Below are 26,746 nucleotides of genomic sequence, written 5' to 3'. Positions count from 1 at the left end.
TTATGACCTTATGGCACCCAGGGTGTACGATTCCTTTGGTGCCCCACTTTTCCCCATTTAAAACAGGGACAGTGCTCGCTGATGACATGTGCAAATAATGTAGGGGAGGGGCTTCATTGGGGAAGGGGCATGGCCACATAATAGTACCAATTCACATTATACCACACCGTAGACTCCATCAGTCACATTACACCACACAGTAGTACCCCTTATACACGCCAGGTAGAGCCCCTTATACACAATATGCCAGGTAGAGCCCCTTTTATACATGTTGCGCTAGGTAGAGCATGTTATACAAACTGCACCAGGTAGCCCCTTATACACATTGCACAAGTAGCCCCTTATACACATTTGCACCAGGTAGCACATTATACCCAGTGCACCAGGTATCCCATTATACACATTGTGCCAGGTAGCCCCTTATACACATTGCGCCAGGTAGCCCCTTATACACATTACGCCACGTAGCCCCTTATACACATTGCGCCGGGTAGCACATTATACACAGTGCACCAAGTAGCCCATTATACACAGTGCGCCAAGTAGCCCATTATACACATTGCGCCAGATAGCACCTTATACACATTGCACCAGGTAGCCCATTATACATGTTGTGCCAGATAGCACACTACACACATTGCACCAGGTAGCCCATTATACACAGTGCGCCAAGTAGCCCATTATAAAGATCGCAGCAGATAGCCCCTTATACACATTGTGCCAGGTAGTGCCTTATACAAATTGCACCAGCAAGCCATCACTCACCATTTGGCACTTGTGGTCCTCCAGCTCTATGTTCTTGTCATACTTCCGCGGTGGGGTGCAGGCAGCGTGAAGTGGCCAGGATGGTAGGCGGGCGGCCGGAGCAGAAAGTGGTGAGGGGCATTTTGATGCAGGCAGCAGATGGGTGCTGATGGCGCTTGCGGAATTACTGTGGCCTCAGGCTGCAGATAGCCCACCCTGATAGCCCGCACCTAAAACCTCCACTGGCAGGATCCCCTGAGCTGGACGAACAGTGACCCTCCACGCCCCCACCCCCGCAGTCAACAGTCCAACACTGCTAACAAAGTCCCTCCCAGTGCACGTAGGGCGTCATTCCAAAATGATCGTAGCTCTGCTAAATTTAGCACAGCTACGATCATTCACACAGACATGCGGGGGGACGGCCAGCACAGAGCTAGTACGCCCCGCATGTCAGTGCCGCCCCCACTCCCCCCCGCAGAAGTGCAAAGGCATCGCACAACGGCACTTCAAGAGTAACTCCCGACCAGCGCAGCTTTAGCATGGCCGGGAGCTACTCATCTCTCCCCGGCCCGCAGCTGCTGTGACGTCACGCAGCCGCTGCGACCCGCCCCCCGTTTGGTCCTGCCACGCCTGCGTTGGCTGGACCTCGCCCACGAAACCGCTGGCAAATGCCGCCATTCCACCCTCTAACCCCCCCCCACCCAGTGACCGCTTCTGCCTGTCAATCAGGCAGAGGCAATCATAGCGGGCCGACGCCCTTCGGTCGCCTGGCATATGCCAGCGTACTGCGGTGTTCTGACTTCATCGCACCACTGCGATAAACTGCAGCGATCAGGTCAGAATGACCACCATAGTGCAGCAGAATGCACAAGGATCGAGCAGATCGCCCACCTGAGCATAGCCTCTAATGTGACCAACCCAGAGTCTGTGCATGCAACTATTCCCAGCAACATGCCCATGTTACCACACACACAAAGCCTGCCCCCCACTCCCTACACACACAGCCTGTTTCCCTGTCCCCACACACACACAGCCTGTTCCCCCCCCACCTCCACCCCTACACAGCCTGCCCCTCCAGTCACACACACACTCACCTTGTTCCCTACACACACCTGTCTGTTCTTTCAACACACATACCCTGTTTACCACAGCCCTCCCACTCTCCCCGTTTCCCCCAATCACTCATCACTGCACCTTGTGGACACAGCAGGAGCAGACAGGCCGACCAGGAAAAGGTGGGGGCGTGGCCTTATCAGGGACCCGTGACCACGCCCCCTTTGGGAGAAAAAACCCTACCATTAAGTAAGCACCACTAGCTGGCTCGTCAGAGGGGGTAACGGTATTGAAACAGCGGCTAAGTCACTGTCACCTCACCATGCGTCCCTGGAGGCAAGTACTCTGCTGGCTGCTGCTGCGGTGCACGGGAGAGGGGAGGCGCCTGTGGCATGTCTTACAAAGTGTGATGTCACGGCGCAGGGGAGGAAAAAACAAATGTTTCAGCGCAGAGAGGGCTTTTGAGGCTTCTCTGGTGCTGCTGACTTGATGTGATAGGAAAAATGTTTTCAGCAGGGGATGCTGTGGGCCTATTTTCATGGGGAGGCCTGGAGCTGCAGCTCCATCCGCCCCATTGTTAATCCGGCCCTGGATGCCCCATCCACCTCACTGACGATCATAACTCTTATCATATAGAACTAAAGAATACTTCGATATAGTGGGCAATATAAACTGCCAGACAACATTTGTGGTTTATGTAATCTCCTGCATTTGCGGTTGCCAATATGTCGGTAGAACAATACGCTCTCTAGGTTTTTAGAACATAGAAGATTCATTCTTAAAAAGTCAACTAAACACAGTGTACCTAGACATGTTTTCTCACTCCATGGAGGTGATTGTGGGGTTCTGTCCATACAGGGAGTTGAACATATAAAACAGACATTCCCAGGTGGGGATAGATATAACCTCCTCTGTAAGAGGGAAGCATACTGGATTTGTATGATAGATACTTTGTTCCCTCTAGGTCTCAACGAAAACATTGAGCTGAATAATATATGAATCAATATCTGTATGTTATTCTATTTTATCCTATAGCTTCCTTTTTTTTCTTCTTCCCTCCCCCTTTTTTCCCCTGGCTGTTTTCTTATCCTTCTGTTAAGAAACTTAGGGGCAGATTTATTAAGCTCGGTGAAGTGATAAAGTGGAAGGTGATAAAGAACCAGCCAATCAGATCCTAGCTGTCATGTCACAGGCTGGCTTTTATTATTGGCATAACTGTTTTTATTGTGTTGAACTTTAATATTAGAAATACATTTATTTATATACCATCAGCGCTCTTTTATGTCTCTATTGAAATTTAAATCATTTATATCGTCTAAGTCATCCAGTTGCCGCATAGGAGCTGCTATCTAATAATCAATATATTTGCTGCTCATTTAATACATGTAACATTGCATTAGCGCCTGATTTAGCTAGGTGATTATGGGCCAGATGTACTAAGCCTTGAAAAGTGATAAATATCACGGTGATAAAGTACCAGCCAATCGACTCCTAACTGTCATTTTTCAAACACAGCCAGTGACATGGTAGTTAGGAGCTGATTGGCTGGTAGTTTATCACTGTGAAATGTATCACTTTTCAGGCTTAGTACATTTCCCCCTATATCTTGCATTTAGTCACCTCACTGACCTGACAGGCTCAGCTGTCAGTCATGCAGCCCCACTGCTCCCACTCTCTCCGTACTCATATATACATGCCTTTCTGGGAGTGTCTCGTCCTGGGTGTCAGTCATGCAGCCCCACTACACCCACTCTCTCCGTACTCATACATACATGCCTTTCTGGGAGTGTCTCGTCCTGGCTGTCAGTCATGCAGCCCCACTGCTCCCACTCTCTCCGTACTCATACATACATGCCTTTCTGGGAGTGTCTCATCCTGGGTGTCAGTGATGCAGCCCCACTGCGCCCACTCTCTCCGTACTCATACATACATGCCTTTCTGGGAGTGTCTCGTCCTGGTTGTCAGTGATGCAGCCCCACTGCGCCCACTCTCTCCGTACTCATACATACATGTCTTTCTGGGAGTGTCCCGTCCTGGTTGTCAGTGATGCAGCCCCACTGCGCCCACTCTCTCCGTACTCATACATACATGTCTTTCTGGGAGTGTCCCGTCCTGGTTGTCAGTCATGCAGCCCCACTGCGCCCACTCTCTCCGTACTCATACATACATGCCTTTCTGGGAGTGTCTCGTCCTGGCTGTCAGTGATGCAGCCCCACTGCTCCCACTCTCTCCGTACTCATACATACATGCCTTTCTGGGAGTGTCTCGTCCTGGTTGTCAGTGATGCAGCCCCACTGCGCCCACTCTCTCCGTACTCATACATACATGTCTTTCTGGGAGTGTCCCGTCCTGGTTGTCAGTCATGCAGCCCCACTGCGCCCACTCTCTCCGTACTCATACATACATGCCTTTCTGGGAGTGTCTCGTCCTGGCTGTCAGTGATGCAGCCCCACTGCGCCCACTCTCTCCGTACACATACATACATGTCTTTCTGGGAGTGTCCCGTCCTGGTTGTCAGTCATGCAGCCCCACTGCGCCCACTCTCTCCGTACACATACATACATGTCTTTCTGGGAGTGTCTCGTCCTGGGTGCAAGTGATGCAGCCCCACTGCGCCCACTCTCTCTGTACTCATACATACATGCCTTTCTGGGAGTGTCTCGTCCTGGGTGTCAGTGATGCAGCCCCACTGCGCCCACTCTCTCTGTACTCATACATACATGCCTTTCTGGGAGTGTCTCGTCCTGGGTGTCAGTGATGCAGCCCCACTGCACCCACTCTCTCCGTACTCATACATACATGTCTTTCTGGGAGTGTCTCGTCCTGGCTGTCAGTCATGCAGCCCCACTGCGCCCACTCTCTCTGTACTCATACATACATGCCTTTCTGGGAGTGTCTCGTCCTGGGTGTCAGTCATGCAGACCCACTGCGCCCACTCTCTCCGTACTCATACATACATGTCTTTCTGGGAGTGTCTCGTCCTGGCTGTCAGTCATGCAGCCCCACTGCGCCCACTCTCTTCGTACTCATACATACATGCCTTTCTGGGAGTGTCTCGTCCTGGGTGTCAGTGATGCAGCCCCACTGCTCCCAGTCTCTCCGTACTCATACATACATGCCTTTCTGGGAGTGTCTCGTCCTGGTTGTCAGTGATGCAGCCCCACTGCGCCCACTCTCTCCGTACTCATACATACATGCCTTTCTGGGAGTGTCTCGTCCTGGTTGTCAGTGAGACAGTGTTTCTGGCACAGGTGTGTAATCATGATGTGTGTGTGCTGAGTAGTGAGTGCTGCTAGCAGCAAGTCTCACAGCTTGACTGCAGTATAGCAGTGTGGTGGGGGTGGGAGAAGGGGGTTGCTACACCAATGAGTCAAGGAATGGAGTTGTATGGGACTCACACAGCAGGTGGTGAAAAGCTTAAAAATGAGGAGTGGTTGGAAGGGGAAGGAACTGGTAGGTTCAGAGGGGATTAGTGAGGGTAAGGACTCCCAAGGGAAATTGGAGTGGGATCCCACAGGTTCCAAACTGGGTAAAGAGCAGCTTTTAGGAAGGAAATTGGTGAGCCAGTCCCTGTGGTTGACCCTTCTCTGCCTCATGTGGGGTGGATCCTTGGACTCTCCAGTTCCTCAGGAGGCTGTGGATTCTTCTTGCCCACTACCTGGTGGTTCTGTGGTCATCTCAGGCCATGAACCTCCCAGATACCTGGCCTCCAGTTAAACATGAAATGGTCATGGAGGTGGTCCTGGGCTCTGTGAAGGTGGAAAAAGCAAAGGAAAGTTGTGTCCCTTCTGAAGGGGCAATGGTGGACATTGTGAATGGTGAAGGGAAGGTTTTTGTGGGTGAAGAGAGAGTTATGCCATATATCCCAGAAGCATGGGTCCTCAGCCTATATGATGTGCCACCATGAATGTGGCTTCAGTCTTGTCCGACCAAGCTTGATTTATGGGCTTTGTAATTTTTTTAAGCAGGATAAAGGCTGAGTTTTTTTATTTCTGCAGTAGACTAGAATAAGCCCAGACAGTCCACTTCCATTATACCACCGGAATGTGACGGTCAGTGACCACCGTGCCATCACTTACCTGTATGCTTACATGAAACAGAATGATGAAAAAAATAGAATACCGGTAAATACTTTTCTATGAGCCCGTAGAGGATGTTGGGGACACCAAAAGAACCATGGGGTATAGATGGGACCCGCAGGAGACATGGGCACTTTAATACTTTTAAGGGGCGTGACCTAGCTCCTCCCTCTATATCCCTCCTCCTCTAGACCTCAGCTTAGGAACTGTGCCCAGGGAGACGGACATTTCGAGGAAAGGAATTATTGTCAACCAAGGCAAGCATCTTACCAGGCCACGCCATAAGCATGCCGTACAACATGGTATTCAACTGAACACATGTCAACGAACATGAACAAATTCAGCAACAAGCTGAACCAACAGAAACACAACTAGTGTGTAACCAGAACTAATAACTGCAGATACAGTACACACTGGGACGGGCGCCCAACATCCTCTACGGACTCATAGAAAAGGATTTACCGGTAGGTATTAAAATCCTATTTTTTATTTCGTCCTAGAGGATGTTGGGGACACCAAAAGAACCATGGGGTTTATACCAAAGCTCTATAGCGGGCGGGAGAGTGCGGATGACCCTGCAGCACCGATTGACCAAGCTTTAGGTCTTCATTGGCTAAGGTATCAAACTTGTAAAACATAGCAAACGTGTTTGACCCCGATCTAGTAGCAGCTCGGCAAAGTTGTAATGCAAAGACACCCCGGGCAGCCGCCCAGGACGTGCCCACCTTCCTTGTTGAAAGGGCCCTCACCGATTTCGGTAACGGCAAACCTGCCGTGGAATGAGCCCGCTGAATTGTCTGACATATCCAGCGGGCAATGGTCTGCTTGGAAGCAGGACACCCAATCTTATTGGGAGCATAGAGGACAAACAGAGACTCTGGTTTTCCAACTGGAGCTGTTCTGGCGACATAAATTTTCAAAGCTCTGACCACATCCAGAGACTTTTCCTCAGCCAAAGCGCCAGTAGCCACTGGCACCACAATAGGTTGGTTGATATAAAAAGAGGAAACCACCTTCTGCAGAATTGTTGCCAAGTCCTCAATGCTGCTCTATCTTTATGAAAGATCAAATAAGGGCTCTTGTAAGACAAGGACGCCAACGCAGACACCCGCCTAGCGGATGCCAATGCTAACAAAATGACAACCTTCCAAGTGAGGAATTTCAACACCCTTCACGTAAAGGTTCAAACCAATGTGATTTTAGGAATGTTAATACCACCTTAAGGTCCCATGGTGCACAAAGGGAGGTTGGATGTGCAGGACCCCTTTTACAAAGGTCTGCACCTCAGGAAGTGAGGCCAATTGTTTCTGAAAGAAAATCGACAAAGCAGAAATCTGCACTTTTATGGAGTCTAATTTAAGGCCTGCATCCACTCCATTTTGTAGAAAAATGGAGAAAACGTCCAAGGTCAAATTTCTCCACTGGAGCTTTCTTGGACTCGCGCCAGGAAATATATTTCCTCTCGGGCTAAAATCTGGCGTTCAACCGCCATGCCGTCAAACGTAGCCACTGTAAGTCTAGATAGACGAACGGCCCCTGCCGTAGCAGGTCCTTGCGAAGAGGAAGAGGCCAGGGATCTTCGACCAGTAACATCTGAAGATCCGGGGAACCAAATTCTCCTTGGCCAATCTGGAACTCCAAGGAGTGCTGGAATCAGTGTTCTTCTCAGAATTCTCAAAACCTTTGGGATGAGAGGAAGTGGAGAGAATATGTATACTGACGGATATACCCAAGGTGTCGTCAGTGCATCCACTGCCGCCGCTTGAGGGTCCCTGGACCTGGAACAAACTTCAGAATTTTTCTGCTGATGTGAGATGCCATCATGTCTATATGGGGAAACCCCCCCAAAGACATGTCACTATCGTGAAGACCTCCTGATGGAGGCTCCACTCTCTTGGATGTAGGTCGTGTCTGCTGAGGAAGTCTGCTTCCCAGTCGTCCACACCCGGAATGAATATTGCAGACAGAACGCTTGTATGTTTCTCCGCCCAGCGAAGAATCTTTGTGGCTTCTGCCATTGCTGCTCTGCTTTCTGCGCCGCCTTGGCGGTTTATGTATGCTACTGCCGTGACATTGCCCGAGTGGATCAGGACTGGCAGGTAGTGAAGATGTCAGTTCCAGAACGTTTATATGAAGATGAGTTTTCAGACTTGACCATCTTCCTTGGAAGTTCACCCCCAGAGTGACTGCCCCCCCCCCCAACCTCGGAGACTTGTATCCGTGGTCACTAGGATCCAGTCCTGGATCCCGAACCGGCGTCCTGCTAAGAGGTGAGAGCTGTGGAGCCACCACAGGAGTGAGATTCTGGTGTTGGGAGATAGAATTATCCTCCGGTGCATATGAAGGTGGGATCCGGACTACTTGTCTAACAGGTCCCACTGAAACACCCTGGCATGGAACCTCCCTACTGGAGGGCCTCGCATGCTGCCACCATTTCCCCCAGCAATTGAATGCATCGATGAATGTTTTTGGTTTCAGCAAGAGTTTTACCAAACTCTGAATATCCAGAGCCTTCTCCATAGGGAGAAACACACTCTGCTGGACTGTGCTGCAGAATCGACAGGGACAGTGCAATGTCCTGTACCAACTTGTCCTGTGATTTCGTTTTTATCAGGAGAACGTCCAAGTACAGGATAATTGTAACTCCTTGCTTGCGTAGGAGAAGAACCATCATTTCTACCATAACTTTGGTGAAAATCCTCTGAGCCATGGACCGGCCAAACGGCAACGTCGGAAATTAGTAATGAATATCCTGGATTGCAAACCTCAGGTAACTTTGGTGAGGGGGATAGATGGGGACATGAAGGTAAGCATCCTTCATGTCCAACGAGACCATGAATTCCCCCTCCTCCAGACTGGAGATCACCGCTCTGAGAGACTCCATCTGGAATTTGAATTTCTTCAGGAAGAAATTGAGAGATATCAGGTTGAGGATAGGTCTTACCGAGCCATCCGGCTTTAGTACTACAAACAGGCTTGAATAAAAGCCCTCCCCTTGCTGTGCCAGTGGAGCCGGGACCACAATCTGATTTAGACACAATTTTTGTACTGCTCCACAGACTAGAACTCTGTCTGGAAGTGAAACTGGTAAGGTTGATTTGAAAAAACAGCGAGGGGGAACGTCTTGAAACTCCAGTGTGTATCCTTAGGACACAATTTGCAGAGCTGGAGACGTGCCCCCACCGGTGCGGTCTCCTGCAGTGGAGACCCAGCATCATGCGGTGGATTTGGCAGAAGCCGGGGAGGACTTCTGCTCCTGGGAACCCGAGGAGGCGGGTGTCCTCATATCCGAAAAGGATGTCGAGGAAACATAGGGCAAACAGGTAAACCTACTTGTGGCAGCTGCCAAGATCAAAAAATGTTTGTTTTTTTATCAGGCCGCCACCAATCAGGCTTCCCTGTATAGGGAAGAGACTCCAATTCTACTTGGAGGTAGCATCAGAATTCCAATATGAATGTGCAATGACCTCCTAGCCGAGACCTTCATGGAATCGGTCTGTGAACTCAAGAATTCCCCTGCAGTATCACGGAATCATGCTGCAGCGTCCATGATACGACCCAACGTAAGGAGTATTTAATCCCCCTCCAGGGTATCAATATCGGATGTTAAGACATACCAACCATTTTGAATGCTACTATGCACCCATGTGCCTGCTATGGCAGGTCTAAGTAATGTACCCGTGGGTACATAGCTAGAATACATTCATACAATAATACATTAATATACCTGCATACGACCCACCGGATATGTGACATGGTCCCATGTAGAGCAGGGAGCAACTCCCACTTAATCTGTCTGTGGCGTGAACAAATAATAAAAATAATACTAATAATAATAAATGGAATCCTCCAGGATTCTATCTCACAGAGCGCTCAACCCAGGTGGTCAGTATATATCTGTACATACATACACACAAATGTATATATATATACATCAAGCCACAGACATATATGGACCCTCTGTCAGACACAGCATTAATATGTCCTAAATTGTACTGCTCAATAATGGATCTTATCAGGAAAAACAACCTGGTCGACACCGGAGGCAGTATCCGTGTCGGCAGCAGGGATTAGGAACTGGGCAAATTAACATCCTTGCGACCTCGAGGGGTCTGAGAGAAAAAATAGCTATGAACATCACAACCTTCATAGATAATTCCACACTGTGTCTGGGACACACATTTATGCAACTGTTTTCTGATATGCAAATATTTTACCCAGTCAGATATTGGTGGTGTTGACAGGGCCACCCACACACATTCGTTCTCTTGTGAGAAAAAACATTCAGTTACCGATATGTCGACACACACGTACTAAGCACCCACAGACATTCTAGCTCATGGGAGTAACGTACAGAGGGACCCAGGATTGTTCAGCACATAAAACAAACAGCGTTAACAACTTACAGTCTGGACAATAATACTATAATAAATGACAGACCTGTAGCATTTTCATATGTACATATATATATATATGTAAACACAAGCACCTATATTCACTGCCCCCCCCCCCCCCCCCTGTTTTCCCTGAACACCTCAGTAGGAAAGGAAGGAGCAGCATCTCCCTGAGGAGAAAAAATGGCGCTGAGCTGTGTGCTGGAGAAGTGAGGAAGAAGCCACGCCCCCTCTTCCTGCATTTTTGTAATATATTTAATTATATTTATTTATACTGGCGGGTGCATGTGTTTGGACATAAATGTCCTATATTGCCAGTTCTCTAGAAGTTAATGCTGCCCAGGGCGCTCCCCCCCCAGCGCCCTGCACCCGTAGTGCCTGTGTGTGGGAGCATGACGCGCTGCGCTGAGCCGTGCGGTACCTCATGTAATGCCGTCATCTGAAGAGAAATCTTCTTTTCTTCTTCTACTCACCTGTCGTCGGACTTCTGGCTCTGAAATGGGGTGACGACAGGCTGTGGGAGCGAGCATCCGAGCGTACCCGGCGTTCATCTCCCCTCAGGTGCGGAAGGCATCCTGTCAGCAGCAGCAGAGCCCTGAAACTCAATAGAAGTGGGTCATACTTCTCTCTCCTCAGTCCCACGAAGCAGGGAGGTTGATGCCAGCAGTCCTCCCTGAAAATAAAAAACCTAACAAAAGTCATTTACCAGAGAGCTCTGTAGAGCTCCCCCTTGTGTGACCAGTCTCCTCTGGGCACATTTCTAAACTGAGGTCTAGAGGAGGAGGGATATAGAGGTAGGAGCCAGGTCACACCCCTTAAAAGTCTTAAAGTGCCCATGTCTCCTGCGGATCCTGTCTATACCCCATGGTTCTTTTGGTGTCCCCAACATCCTCTAGGACGAAATAGAAACTTACAAGGTTTCTTTAAATCTTCTGGGGTCCACTCCGAGATTAGACATTATGGTGTAATTATTCAGACGGGAATATAAAACAGAATAAAAATAAAAGATTTAATGTAATAATTAGATGCAAACAAAAGCTTTTATTATGAAATACAGGGGAGTATCCGCACCATATAGATATAACATACAACAAACCACCGCAGATGGAACCCGGGTGACTCTAATGCACATGGTAATGTACAGGGTATATATGGACAGGATCTTGTATCAGAAAACACTCAGCACTCCTGATCAAGATGAGTGTCTGCAACAAGTTAGGCAAACTAGAAGTGAAAACACGTTCCAATGGCCACCATATTGTCGTGCAGCAATACAGATTGTGTAAACTGGTATTAGACATTCACATTTACACAAAGCACAAGATACAAAATAAACAGCAGAAAACAGACCTAAGCATTTGGGACGTATTATTTAGGAAGTAAATAGAGGTACATTAATGAAAAGCGTGAGTAACAGTCATCAGTCTGCTTGTGAAGGTCCCTAGAGTGGAGGCCTCTTGGACTGTGCAAGGCAGTGAGTTCCATGGTCAAGGCTGCAAAGCTAAACGTTCAACCCTTAAATGCATGACAGGAGATTCTTGGTACTGCTGGTAACAGTCCTTCATCTTTAGAAGTAAGCAAGCGGGGCAGTAAGGAGGCAGAAGCTGCTTCTAGTACCTTGGACCATGTAATGCTGGGCTGGCATCATCCACCCCTGGCGCTCAGCTAGACAACCATTTAGGATTGGTATTAGGTTCTCAGTACATGGAGCAAAAAGCAGGTCATCTGCCTAGCAGTGGTAGACCAGGCCATGATGTCTGATTATATAACCCATGGTAGCATGTATATTTTATAAAACATAGGAGATAGGATTGACCCTTGAGGAACATGCACAACAGTGATAATTATACTCCAGAAGATTTAAATGGTCCCGTGCTTGGGTAATGTCTAATATGTTCAACAAGAGCAGATTTATTTATCTCTCAGCATGAAAATGGCTTCTCACCTGTGAAATCGCTGATGTTTAACAAGAACTGATTTCCATGCAAAACATTTCCCACACTCAGAACAGGAGTACGGATTCTCACCTGTGTGACTTCTCTGATGTGTAACAAGATATGATTTCGATGCAAAACATTTCCCACACTCAGAACAGGAATATGGCTTCTCACCTGTGTGACTTTTCTGATGTGTAACAAGATATGATTTCGATGCAAAACATTTCCCACACTGAGAACAGGAATACGGCTTCTCATCTGTGTGACTTCTCTGATGTGTAACAAGATTTGATTTCAATGCAAAACATTTCCCACACTCAGAACAGAAGTACGGCTTCTCATCTGTGTGACTTCTCTGATGTGTAACAAGATTTGATTTACATGCAAAACATTTCCCACACTCAGAACAGGAATATGGCTTCTCACCTGTGTGACTTCTCTGATGTGTAACAAGATCTGATTTACGTGGAAAACATTTCCCACACTCAGCACAGGTATATGGCTTCTCACCTGTGTGACTTTTCTGATGTATAACAAGACCTGATTTCAATGCAAAACATTTCCCACACTCAGCACAGGAATATGGCTTCTCACCTGTGTGACTTTTCTGATGTGTAACAAGTTTTGATTTATATGCAAAACATTTCCCACACTCAAAACAGGAATATGGCTCCTCACCTGTGTGACTCTTCTGATGTGTAACAAGATATGATTTCGATGCAAAACATTTCCCACACTCAGAACAGGAATATGGCTTCTCACCTCTGTGACTTTTCTGATGTGTAACAAGATATGATTTCGATGCAAAACATTTCCCACACTGAGAACAGGAATATGGCTTCTCACCTGTGTGATTCCTCTGATGTGTAACAAGATTTGATTTCGATGCAAAACATTTCCCACACTCAGAACAGAAGTACGGCTTCTCATCTGTGTGACTTCTCTGATGTGTAACAAGATTTGATTTCCATGCAAAACATTTCCCACACTCAGAACAGGAATATGGCTTCTCACCTGTGTGACTTCTCTGATGTTTAACAAGTTCTGATTTCCGTGGAAAACATTTCCTACACTCAGAACAGGAATATGACTTCTCACCTGTGTGACTCCTCTGATGTACAACAAGATCTGATTTGTATTTAAAACATTTCCCACACTCAGAACATATCAGTGGCCTCTCACCTGCCTTAGCTGGCTGATGGGTAATACGCTTTGTGTTCTGTGTAAAACATTTGGCATCTATAGAACACGGAAACACTGTATCTACTCTCAGAGCTGTAACAGATGCACCAATATCAGAGTGATCAGGAGAACATTTCTCAGGATCAGGGGGATCAGCTGATAGAGCTGGATGTTTAATTGCGGTAATGGGGTTAGCTCCTGGAGAATCCTGTCTACTGTCATCTTTTATGTCACAATCCGGGGATAACATTAGATGTCCTTCTGTGATATTCCTGCTTGTGTGTCCATCTGCTGGAAATAAAATACATTAAAATATAAAATGACCCAGGGTGTTACAGATTACAATATATAATTCTATAACTGACATTTTTTTACCTGTAATCATTAAAAAACAAAAAAGCTAGGATGCTTAGACTGGAGCTTGATCATGTGGGATTACTAGAGGTGACACAGACGCTTGTGTGGGATTACTAGAGGTGACACGGACGCTTGTGTGGGATAACTAGAGGTGACATGGACGCTCACGTGGGATTACTAGAGGTGACATGGACGCTCACGCGGGATTACTAGAGGTGACACGGACGCTCATGTGGGATTATTAGAGGTGACGCTTCTCTGAATCTACCTACTCTTCGCTACCTCTTTCAGTTGGAGTACCGCAAGGCTCAGTCTTGGGTCCTCTGCTTTTCTCTATCTATACCTCATCTCTTGGTAAACTAATCAGCTCTTTTGGTTTTCAGTATCATCTGTACGCAGATGATACTCAAATATACCTATCCTCCCCTGACTTGTCCCTATCTGTACTGGACCGTGTCACTGAATGCCTTTCTGCCATCTCATCCTGGATGACATCTCGCCACCTCAAACTTAATATTTCAAAGACAGAGTTAATTATATTTCCACCGGCCAATAGTAGGTACCAACCTGATATCTCTATCACTGTTGAAAACTTGACTATCTGCCCTACCCCACAAGCTCGCTGCCTAGGTGTCATCCTTGACTCTGATCTGTCCTTTGTTCCCCACATTCAATCTGTCTCAAGATCATGTTACATGCATCTAAAAAACATATCCAAAATATGACCATACCTTACACAAGACACTGCTAAAACTCTAATCCACGCTCTCATTATCTCCCGCATTGATTATTGCAATAGTCTCCTAACTGGTCTTCCCAAAACAAGACTCTCACCACTACAATCCATTCTGAATGCAGCGGCGAGGCTCATCTTCCTCGCTAGACGTTCATCGTCTGCAGATCCACTCTGTCAGTCCCTCCATTGGTTACCTGTACTCTACCACATTCAATATAAAAATAAGAATTTACTCACCGGTAATTCTATTTCTCGTAGTCCGTAGTGGATGCTGGGGACTCCGTCAGGACCATGGGGATAGCGGCTCCGCAGGAGACAGGGCACAAAAATTAAAAGTTTGACCACTAGGTGGTGTGCACTGGCTCCTCCCCCTATGACCCTCCTCCAAGCCTCAGTTAGGATACTGTGCCCGGACGAGCGTACACAATAAGGAAGGATTTTGAATCCCGGGTAAGACTCATACCAGCCACACCAATCACACTGTACAACTTGTGATCTGAACCCAGTTAACAGCATGATAACAGCGGAGCCTCTGAAAAGATGGCTCACAACAATAATAACCCGATTTTTGTAACAATAACTATGTACAAGTATTGCAGGCAATCCGCACTTGGGATGGGCGCCCAGCATCCACTACGGACTACGAGAAATAGAATTACCGGTGAGTAAATTCTTATTTTCTCTGATGTCCTAAGTGGATGCTGGAGACTCCGTCAGGACCATGGGGATTATACCAAAGCTCCCAAACGGGCGGGAGAGTGCGGATGACTCGGCAGCACCGAATGAGAGAACTCCAGGTCCTCCTTAGCCAGGGTATCAAATTTGTAGAATTTTACAAACGTGTTCTCCCCTGACCACGTAGCTGCTCGGCAGAGTTGTAATGCCGAGACCCCTTGGGCAGCAGCCCAAGATGAGCCCACCTTCCTTGTGGAGTGGGCATTTACAGATTTAGGCTGTGGCAGGCCTGCCACAGAATGCGCAAGTTGAATTGTGCTACAAATCCAACGAGCAATCGTCTGCTTAGACGCAGGAGCACCCAGCTTGTTGGGTGCATACAGTATAAACAGCGAGTCAGACTTTCTGACTCCAGCCGTCCTTGAAATATATATTTTTAAGGCTCTGACAACGTCCAACAACTTGGAGTCCTCCAAGTCGCTAGTAGCCGCAGGCACCACAATAGGAAGGTTTAGGTGAAACGCTGAAACCACCTTAGGGAGAAACTGAGGACGCGTCAACAGTTCTGCCCTGTCCGAATGGAAAATCAGATATGGGCTTTTGTACGATAAAGCCGCCAACTCTGACACTCTCCTGGCCGAAGCCAGGGCCAGTAGCATGGTCACTTTCCATGTAAGATATTTCAAATCCACCGATTTGAGTGGCTCAAACCAATGGGATTTGAGGAATTCTAAAACTACGTTGAGATCCCACGGTGCCACTGGAGGCATAACCGGGGGCTGTATATGTAGTACTCCTTTGACAAAAGTTTGGACTTCAGGAACTGAAGCCAATTCTTTCTGGAAGAAAATCGACAGGGCCGAAATTTGAACCCTAATGGACCCCAATTTGAGGCCCATAGACAATCCTGTTTGCAGGAAATGTAGGAATCGACCCAGTTGAAATTCCTCCGTCGGGGCCCTCCTGGCCTCACACCACGCAACATATTTTCTCCAAATGCGGTGATAATGCTGTGCGGTCACTTCCTTCCTGGCTTTAATCAGGGTAGGGATGACTTCCTCTGGAATGCCTTTTTCCTTCAGGATCCGGCGTTCAACCGCCATGCCGTCAAACGCAGCCGCGGTAAGTCTTGGAATAGACAAGGTCACTGCTGAAGCAGGTCCCTTCTTAGAGGTAGGGGCCATGGATCTTTCGTGAGCATCTCCTGAAGTTCCGGGTACCAAGTCCTTCTTGGCCAATCCGGAGCCACGAGTATCGTTCTTACTCCTCTTATATTTATGTGAAGAGACGTCTGCAGGCTTGACCACACGCCCTGGAAGTTTCTTCCCTGTGTGACCGCTCCCCAGCCTCTCAGGCTGGCATCCGTGGTCACCAGGACCCAGTCCTGTATGCCGAATCTGCGGCCCTCTAACAGATGAGCACTCTGCAACCACCATAGCAGAGACACCCTTGTCCTTGGAGACAGGGTTATCCGCTGATGCATCTGCAGATGCGACCCGGACCATTTGTCCAGCACATCCCACTGAAAAATTTGTGCGTGGAATCTGCCGAATGGAATTTCTTCGTAAGAAGCCACCATTTTCCCCAGGACTCTTGTGCATTGATGCACAGACACTTTTCCTGGTTTTAGGAGGTTCCTGACAAGTTCGGATAACTCCCTGGCTTTCTCCTCCGGAAGAAACACCTTTTTCTGAACAGTGTCCAGAATCATCCCTAGGAACAGCAGACGTGTCGTCGGGATCAGCTGGGATTTTGGAAAATTCAGAATCCACCCGTGCTGTTGTAGCACTACTTGGGTTAGTGCTACACCGACCTCTAGCTGTTCTCTGGACCTTGCCCTTATCAGGAGATCGTCCAAGTAAGGGATAATTAATACGCCTTTTCTTCGAAGAAGAATCATCATTTCGGCCATTACCTTGGTAAAGACCCGGGGTGCCGTGGACAATCCAAACGGCAGCGTCTGAAACTGATAATGACAGTTTTGTACCACGAACCTGAGGTACCCTTGGTGTGAAGGGCAAATTGGGACATGGAGGTAAGCATCCTTGATGTCCAAGGACACCATAAAGTCCCCTTCTTCCAGATTCGCTATCACTGCTCTGAGTGACTCCATCTTGAACTTGAACTTTTGTATGTACATGTTCAAGGACTTCAGATTTAGAATAGGTCTTACCGAGCCGTCCGGCTTCGGTACCACAAACAGTGTGGAATAATACCTCTTTCCCTGTTGTAAAAGGGGTACCTTGACTATCACCTGCTGAGAATGCAGCTTGTGAATGGATTCCAATACCGTCGCCCTGTCGGAGGGAGACGTTGGTAAAGCAGACTTCAGGAACCGGCGAGGGGGAGACGTCTCGAATTCCAACCTGTAACCCTGAGATACTACCTGCAAGATCCAAGGGTCCACTTGCGAGTGAGCCCACTGCGCGCTGAAATTCTTGAGGCGACCCCCCACCGCACCTGAGTCCGCTTGTAAGGTCCCAGCGTCATGCTGAGGACTTTGCAGAAGCGGGGGAGGGCTTCTGCTTCTGGGAGGGAGCTGCTTGCTGCAGTCTCTTACCCTTTCCTTTGCCTCGGGGCAGATATGAATGTCCTTTTGCTCGCTTATTCTTATGGGAACGAAAGGACTGCGGCTGAAAAGACGGTGTCTTTTTCTGCTGGGAGGTGACCTGAGGTAAAAAGGTGGATTTTCCGGCTGTTGCCGTGGCCACCAAGTCCGATAGACCGACCCCAAATAACTCCTCCCCTTTATACAGCAATACTTCCATATGCCGTTTGGAATCCGCATCGCCTGACCACTGTCGCGTCCATAAACTTCTTCTGGCAGAAATGGACAGCGCACTTACTCTTGATGCCAGAGTGCAAATATCCCTCTGTGCATCTCGCATATAAAGAAATGCATCCTTTAAATGCTCTATAGTCAATAAAATATTGTCCCTATCCAGGGTATCAATATTTTCAGTCAGTGACTCCGACCAAGCCACCCCAGCACTGCACATCCAGGCTGAGGCGATAGCTGGTCGCAGTAAAACACCAGTATGTGTGTATATACTTTTTAGGGTATTTTCCAGCCTCCTATCAGCTGGGTCTTTGAGGGTGGCCGTTTCTGGAGACGGTAACGCCACTTGTTTTGATAAGCGTGTGAGCGCCTTATCTACCCTAGGGGGTGTTTCCCAGCGCGCCCTAACCTCTGGCGGGAAAGGGTATAATGCCAATAACTTCTTTGAAATTAGCAGTTTTTTATCGGGGGTAACCCACGCTTCATCACACACTTCATTCAATTCATCTGATTCAGGAAAAACTACAGGTAGTTTTTTCACACCCCACATAATACCCCTTTTTGTGGTACTTGCAGCATCAGATATATGCAAAGCCTCCTTCATTGCCGTGATCATATAACGTGTGGCCCTACTGGAAAATACGTTTGTTTCTTCACCGTCGACACTGGAGTCAGTGTCCGTGTCGGTGTCTGTGTCGACCGACTGAGGTAATGGGCGTTTTACAGCCCCTGGCGGTGTTTGAGACGCCTGGACAGGCACCAATTGGTTTGCCGGCCGTCTCATGTCGTCAACCGACTTTTGCAGCGTGCTGACACTATCACGTAATTCCATAAACAAAGCCATCCATTCCGGTGTCGACTCCCTAGGGGGTGACATCACCATTACAGGCAATTGCTCCGCCTCCACGCCAACATCGTCCTCATACATGTCGACATACACGTACCGACACACAGCAGACACACAGGGAATGCTCTGATAGAAGACAGGACCCCACTAGGCCTTTGGGGAGACAGAGGGAGAGTTTGCCAGCACACACCCAAGCACTATAATATACAGGGGCAACCTTAATATAAGTGTGTTCCCTTTATAGCTGCTTAAATATTATAATTATCGCCAAAAGTGCCCCCCCTCTCTGATTTTACCCTGTTTCTGTAGTGCAGTGCAGGGGAGAGCCTGGGAGCCTTCCTACCAGCGGAACTGTGTGGGAAAAATGGCGCTGTGTGTTGAGGAGATAGGCCCCGCCCCCTTTTCGGCAGGCTCTTCTCCCGTTTTTTTCTGGATTCCTGGCAGGGGTTAAATACATCCATATAGCCCAGGGGCTATATGTGATGTATTTTTAGCCAGCTTAGGTATCTACATTGCTGCCCAGGTCGCCCCCCCCCCCCCAGCGCCCTGCACCCTCAGTGACCGCTGGTGTGAAGTGTGCTGAGAGCAATGGCGCACAGCTGCAGTGCTGTGCGCTACCTTAAGAAGACTGGGAAGTCTTCAGCCGCCGATTCCTGGACCTCTTCTGTCTTCAGCATCTGCAAGGGGGCCGGCGGCGCGGCTCCGGTGACCCATCCAGGCTGTACCTGTGATCGTCCCTCTGGAGCTAGTGTCCAGTAGCCTAAGAAGCCAATCCATCCTGCACGCAGGTGAGTTCACATCTTCTCCCCTAAGTCCCGTGTTGCAGTGAGCCTGTTGCCAGCAGGACTCACTGAAAATAAAAAACCTAACATAGGAGAGCCACCTAGATTGCACCCTGCTCGGTCGGGCACAAAAACCTAACTGAGGCTTGGAGGAGGGTCATAGGGGGAGGAGCCAGTGCACACCACCTAGTGGTCAAACTTTTAATTTTTGTGCCCTGTCTCCTGTGGAGCCGCTATCCCCATGGCCCTGACGGAGTCCCCAGCATCCACTTAGGACGTCAGAGAAATACTTTTACTCACACACAAGGCCATTAACCAAACTACACCAACGTACATCACTTCGCTTATCACAAAATATCTCCCAACCCGACCTCTGCGCTCTTCACAAGACCTGCGTCTCTCATCCACACTCATTACTCGCTCCCACTCACGACTGCAGGACTTTCATCGGGCTGCACCCACTCTGTGGAATACCCTACCACGCACAATAAGACTCTCCTCTAGTCTCCAAACCTTCAAGCGTTCCCTCAAAACTTACCTCTTTAGGCAAGCGTATCAAATTCCTGAACCGCCCAGATAACTTTCCTAAACCTTCCTATCAAATTACATCCACTCTGTACAGTCCACACATATCCTCACATGTCTTCTCATTCTATGCAATAGATAGCACCTTTCCTTGTGTACATATGCCTATTTCCCTATAGATTGTAAGCTTGCGAGCAGGGCCTTCCTACCTCTATGACTGTTATCACCCAGTTTGTTATTATTTCAAATTGTAAAGCGCAACGAAATTTGCAGCGCTATATAAGAAACTGTTAATAAATAAATAAATAGGTGACACGGACGCTCATGTGGGATTACTAGAGGTGACATGGACGCTCATGTCTGATTACTAGATGTGACATGGACGCTCATGTGGGATTACTAGAGGTGACATGGACGCTCATGTCTGATTACTAGATGTGACATGGATGCTCATGTGGGATTACTAGAGGTGACATGGACGCTCATGTGGGATTACTAGAGGTGACATGGACGCTCATGTGGGATTACTAGAGGTGACATGGACGCTCATGTGGGATTACTAGAGGTGAGATGGACGCTCATGTGGGATTACTAGAGGTGACATGGATGCTCATGTGGGATTACTAGAGAGGACATGGACTGTCATGTGGGATTACTAGAGGTGACACGGACGCTTGTGTGGGATGACTAGAGGTGATATGGACGCTCATGTGGGATTACTAGAAGTGACATGGACGCTCATGTGGGATTACTAGAGGTGACATGGACAATCATGTGGGATTACTAGAGGCGACATGGACGCTCATGTGGGATTACTAGAGGCGACGTGGACGCTCACGTGGGATTACTAGAGGTGACACAGACGTTCATGTGGGATTACTAGAGGTGACATGGACAATCATGTGGAATTACTAGAGGTGACATGGACGCTCATGTGGGATTACTAGAGGTGACGTGGACGCTCACGTGGGATTACTAGAGGTGACATGGACGCTCATGTGGGATTACTAGAGGTGACATGGACAATCATGTGGAATTACTAGAGGTGACATGGACGCTTATGTGGAATTACTAGAGGTGACATGGACGCTCATGTGGGATTACTAGAGGTGACGTGGACGCTCACGTGGGATTACTAGAGGTGACACAGACGTTCATGTGGGATTACTAGAGGTGACATGGACAATCATGTGGAATTACTAGAGGTGACATGGACGCTCATGTGGGATTACTAGAGGTGACATGGACGCTCATGTGGGATTACTAGAGGTGACATGGACGCTCATGTGGGATTACTAGAGGTGACACGGACGCACATGTGGGATTACTAGAGGTGACATGGGCTTTGCAATAATAAAACAGCAAAGAAGAGAAAGTGCTATCCTGTTTGCGCACTAAAATAATATATAACCTTTATTAAGTACAGTAAAGTATGTAAGATAAATGAGTGATATATAAAACACAAAAGTAAATGTATAAAGGTGAATAAAGTAATAAAAAAAACAAGTGTATTTGTTATTAAACATTGGCATGTATATTATATTGGGTGATAACTGATTCAGTGCTGGTAATCCTGTTCAGTAAGAATATATTAATATATTACACCCATACGAGGATGGGATAAATTACACATTCAATAATATTGTGGCAGCATTTGCTCCAGCGGAAATCTCAATGTAACATCATACTGTATGTATAAACACTTTATGGGGGGGGGGAATCAGTTAATCGCAAAAAATTCCCTATCCATTTAGCCGCAAATAGTGGTGAAAATTCTCCATAGGTTTTACTGCAAGTTTTTTTATTTTGCGCACAAATGTCTGCGCACTGAGCAGTTGTGCGGTGTTAGGAGGAACTCGTATAAAAAGGCTTTTTAAATGTTTCCTACTGTATTGTCTTACTGACCTATAGTTTCTTACTGGATTCTCTTACTGACCTATAGTTTCTTACTGGATTCTCTTACTGACCTATAGTTTCTTACTATATTGTGTTTCTGACCTATAGTTTCTTACTGTATTCTCTTACTGACCTATAGTTTCCTACTGTATTGTCTTACTGACCTATAGTTTCCTACTGTATTGTCTTACTGACCTAGTTTCCTACTGTATTGTCTTACTGACCTATAGTTTCCTACTGTATTGTCTTACTGACCTAGTTTCCTACTGTATTGTCTTACTGACCTATAGTTTCTTACTGTATTCTCTTACTGACCTATAGTTTCTTACTATATTGTGTTTCTGACCTATAGTTTCTTACTGTATTGTCGTATTGACCTAGTTTCCTAATGTATTATCTTACTGACCTATAGTTTCCTTCCATATTGTCTTACTGACCTATAGCCTCTTACTGAATTGTCTTACTGACCTATAGTTTCCTAATGTATTATCTTACTGACCTATAGTTTCCTTCCATATTGTCTTACTGACCTATAGCCTCTTACTGTATTGCCTTACTGACCTATAGTTTCTTACTGTATTGTCTTACTGACCTATAGTTTCTTACTATATTGTGTTTCTGACCTATAGTTTCTTACTGTATTGTCTTACTGACCTATAGCTTCTTACTGAATTCTTACTGACCTATAGTTTCCTACTGTATTGTCTTACTGACCTAGTTTCTGACTGTATTGACTTATTGACCTACAGCTTCCTACTATATTGTCTTACTGACCTATAGTTTCCTACTGTATTGTTTTACTGACCTTCAGTTTCCTACTGTATTGTCTTACTGACCTATAGTTTCTTACTGTATTGTCTTACTTACCTAGAGTTTCCTTCTGTATTCTTTTACTGACCTAGTTTTCTTCTTTATTGACCTAGTTTCCTTCTTTATTGTCATACTGACCTATAGTTTCTTAATGTATTGTCTTACTGACCTATAGTTTCTTTTTTTAAATATTAAATTTTTATTAAATTTTCACACAGCGTACATAGATATGTATATGTGGAATTAATATAAACAATCTGGATGAGGGTAAAGGGACATACTTACATACACCGCAACTAATAAAGACATTAAAGACATTGGGGGGGGGGGGGAATACAAATCAGGGGTATCATAATGCAACAATGAAGATACAGTACAGTGTAAAGCAAAAGATCTACTTCTCTTTAACCCGTTAATGTCTGGAACGGACTGGGGGATCGAAGCACGGAAAGGTCTAAAGTAGAGATCGAAGCCCAGGGGGAACCTAACTGGTCCGAACCATCCCTGTAAAGGGACCATTTAATCCATTTCTTGCTCATAGCGGTATTTCCTGAGAGATACTTGTTTTGTGCAGTTTCAAAAACATAATGTTGGTGGACTTTGTTTTCTATCATAGAAATAGTGGGGACATTTGCTGTTTTCCATTTGGAGGCGATGGCGGCTTTGGAGGCTATAAGGATATGGCCTAATATGTATCTATCTCCGCTGGGCATTTCCTTACCATAGTAATGGAAGAGCGCCAAGAGAGGTTCGGGCATAAGTACCACTCCCAATACGTGGGATATCAGTAGAAACACTTCCCTCCACAGCGCCCGAATTATTGGGCACAGCCAAAATATATGTAGGATATCTCCCACCATCCCGCAGTTCCTCCAGCACTTAGCAGAAACATCTGGCCATATTGTGTGCATGCGCTCTGGCGTTAGATACACCCTATGGACCAATCTGTAATACATATCACAATGATTTACACATTTAGAAATTCTAAAACAGGATTTAAAGATATCTCTCCACACCTCTTCAGTGAAGGTTGCAGGGAGATCCCTTTCCCATTTGGCCTGTGCAGGGAAAATTCCTCGATGGCCCTCTGTCACCAGATGTTGGTACCATCGTGATATGCCTCCTCTGTTGCCGCTGGGTGTAAGAAGTGACATCAATAATTTAGGGAAATCAGTATGTGGAACTCTATTTGGCACACAACTTTGAAGCCAATGTCGCAGTTGTAAATATTTATGAAAGTCCTGTTTGGGAATCTGAAACTTTTCTTGGAGCAGGGAGAAGGAAACTAGGGTGCCGTCTTGAAGGACGTCCTTAAGGGTATTAAGACCTAGGTCCTGCCAATGGTATAATTGCATGTCTGGTATCAGTAGGGCTATAGTGTGGAGGGACAACTGAGGGGAGGGTATAGCGCCAGGTGAGAGAGATCTAATTACTTCTTTCCATGCCATTAGGGTTGTGTGCACTGCTGGACATTCAGCAACCTTATTTGGAACCAAGTTGGTGGGCAGCCACAGCAGATCTGATAATGTGAAGGGGGATATCGCGTCTCGCTCCAGGGACACCCATGGTTTAGACTTGCTCTGAGTGAACCAGTCCTTAGCCTGTGTAAGTAAACAAGCGGTATGGTATTTCTCTAGATCTGGATACGCAACACCCCCATTCCATTTATGTGCCGTCAATGTTGATTTCGCTATTCTCGGTTTCGAGCCTCCCCATATGTATTTAGTCAAAAGCCGATTAAATCTGTTACAAACATCTTTGGGGAAAGCTCTTGGGATGGTGCGAAACAGGTACATCAACTTTGGCAAAAGGACCATCTTTGCCGCTGCCACCCGTCCGACCCAGGAGACCTCCTGCATCATCCAGTCTTTAATCATCAATTCAAATGTACGATAAAGGGGGTCATAGTTGCAACCTATTAAGTCTCGCCCCCTAGATATATGAACACCCAGATATTTAAGTGACCTAAGTTGCCACGCATACTTATAGTCATTCTTTAGACGACTAAGAGTGCTATCGGGAATGTACAAAGGGAGGGCCTCAGTCTTGGTGGTGTTTAGCTTGTAGTAGGAGACCGCTGCATATGAGTCTAATATAGAATGTAGATGGGGTAGGGACGCCTCCGGTTCTCTAAGACACACCAGAATATCATCCGCAAAAAGACAGATTTTATGTGGTTCCCCCCCTACTTCTGGGCCTATAATTGAATCTGACATTCTAATTTGTTCCGCTAGGGGTTCAACTGCTAATACAAAAATCAGGGGTGATAGTGGGCAGCCCTGCCGGGTCCCATTAGTAATATTAAATATGGAGGAGTTGTACCCATTGTTGAAAACCGAAGCTGAGGGGGAGGAGTACAAAGCCAATATAGAGTCAAGTATTCTACCTTCAAATCCAAAATGACCCAAGGTAATCTTTAGATATTCCCAGTGGATCCTATCGAATGCTTTTTCTGCATCCAGAGACAGAAGCAGGAGAGGTTCGTTCCGGGCCTGGCAGCGGTCAATTAAGTCAATAACTCTACGAGTGTTATCCGACGCCTGTCTGCCCATCACAAAACCTACCTGGTCCGAATTAATCAGACCTGGCAAGAGAGGGGCAATCCTATTTGCCACCATCTTGGCGAACAATTTAAGGTCAGTGTTCAGCAATGCTATGGGGCGGTAGTTCTGAACCACTGTAGGGGATTTTCCTGGTTTAGGGATGGTGACTATTCTGGCCTCCAACATTTCTCTCGGGAAGCATTTGGAACCAGAGGCTTCATTATATACTGATAGTAAGAGTGGGGCCAGGGTTAATTTGAATGTTTTGTAAAAGTTGGAGGGATACCCATCTGGGCCCGGGGCCTTATTTATTGGGCAGGAATCTATAGCTTCTATGACTTCTTCAATTAACCATGGGGTGCTAAGGGATTCACGGGTCTGGGCGTCTATAGTGGGAAGCGATATCTTGTCTAAGAAACCTTTGATGTCTGCTATCGTGGGTTGGGGGGTGTCAAGGTCATTTTTAAGATTGTACAGCTGCGAGTAGTATTCAGCAAACGCGTTTGCTATCTCGATCGGGTCAGTTACTTTGACTCCCGAAGATGTGTGAACAGCATGTATGCGTTCCTTGGCTCTGCGTCCTCTCAATTTGCGCGCCAATAACTTTCCTGCTCTGTTACCAAGCCTATAATAGTTTTGGTTTAGCCGCTGCAGGTTGCGATGTACTTCGGTTAAGGCAAAGGCGTTTACCTTGTCTCGAGCAGTAAGGAGTTGCTTATAAAGAAGCTTATTATCGGGGTCTATTTTATGTGCCGCTTCCAGTCGCGCAGCCTCTTTGTCGGCTGATTCGTGTCTCTTCTTGTATTCGCGCTTAATTCTAGCTGCGCTTTGAATTGCAGAGCCTCTAATCACGGCCTTCAAGGAACACCAATGGGTAAAAACAGATGTATCTCCGGGGCAGTTAGTGGTCAAATATAGGTCAATCGATTGCTGAATGGCCTGGTGAGCCTCATGGTGAGCCAACAAATGCTGGCCCATTCTCCAGGGGCTATGGGGAACCACCCTCTTACTAATATCCCAAACAACAATGATCGGAGAGTGGTCAGACCAAGACATGGGTAGTATATCTATTTTGTTAATAGTCGCTAATGTCCATCTATCTGCTAATGCTAGATCTATACGAGAGTATGAACTATGGACATGGGAATAAAAAGTGTAATCTCGTTCTCGTGGGTGTTTAGCCCTCCAGACATCATACAGTTCGTACTCAGCCAGTAGTTGGTTAAATTTGCCTGAGGGGTCCTGAAGCGGGCTGCTACGGAGGGCCCGGGTCGGACGGGAGCGGTCGACGACAGGGTCTAGTACCATATTGAAGTCCCCTAGAATTAAAAGGGCTCCCTTCATACGTTCTTTGAGAATTCTACAGAAGGATCTAAGGAATGGGATTTGTTTGGTGTTAGGCGCATA

At 46.9% G+C, this 26,746-nt stretch overlaps 1 protein-coding gene across 1 annotated transcript in view; it reads right to left on the bottom strand.

Annotated features, from left to right (window-relative positions):
* Positions 1–12,211: 12,211 nt before the first annotated feature.
* The window catches only part of LOC134983209 (zinc finger protein 84-like), a 167,498-nt gene continuing 152,963 nt past the window's right edge, over positions 12,212–26,746 (bottom strand). The window contains exon 7 of the mRNA XM_063948948.1: positions 12,212–13,389. Within this exon, the coding sequence (XP_063805018.1) occupies positions 12,212–13,389 (1,178 nt within the window). The remainder of the gene's footprint in view (positions 13,390–26,746) is intronic.

This window comes from Pseudophryne corroboree (assembly GCF_028390025.1).
Source record: "Pseudophryne corroboree isolate aPseCor3 chromosome 3 unlocalized genomic scaffold, aPseCor3.hap2 SUPER_3_unloc_10, whole genome shotgun sequence".
Classification (NCBI taxonomy): Eukaryota; Metazoa; Chordata; class Amphibia; order Anura; family Myobatrachidae; genus Pseudophryne; species Pseudophryne corroboree.
Note: the sequence above shows the minus strand (reverse complement) of the source record. Positions and strands in the feature narration are given on the sequence as shown.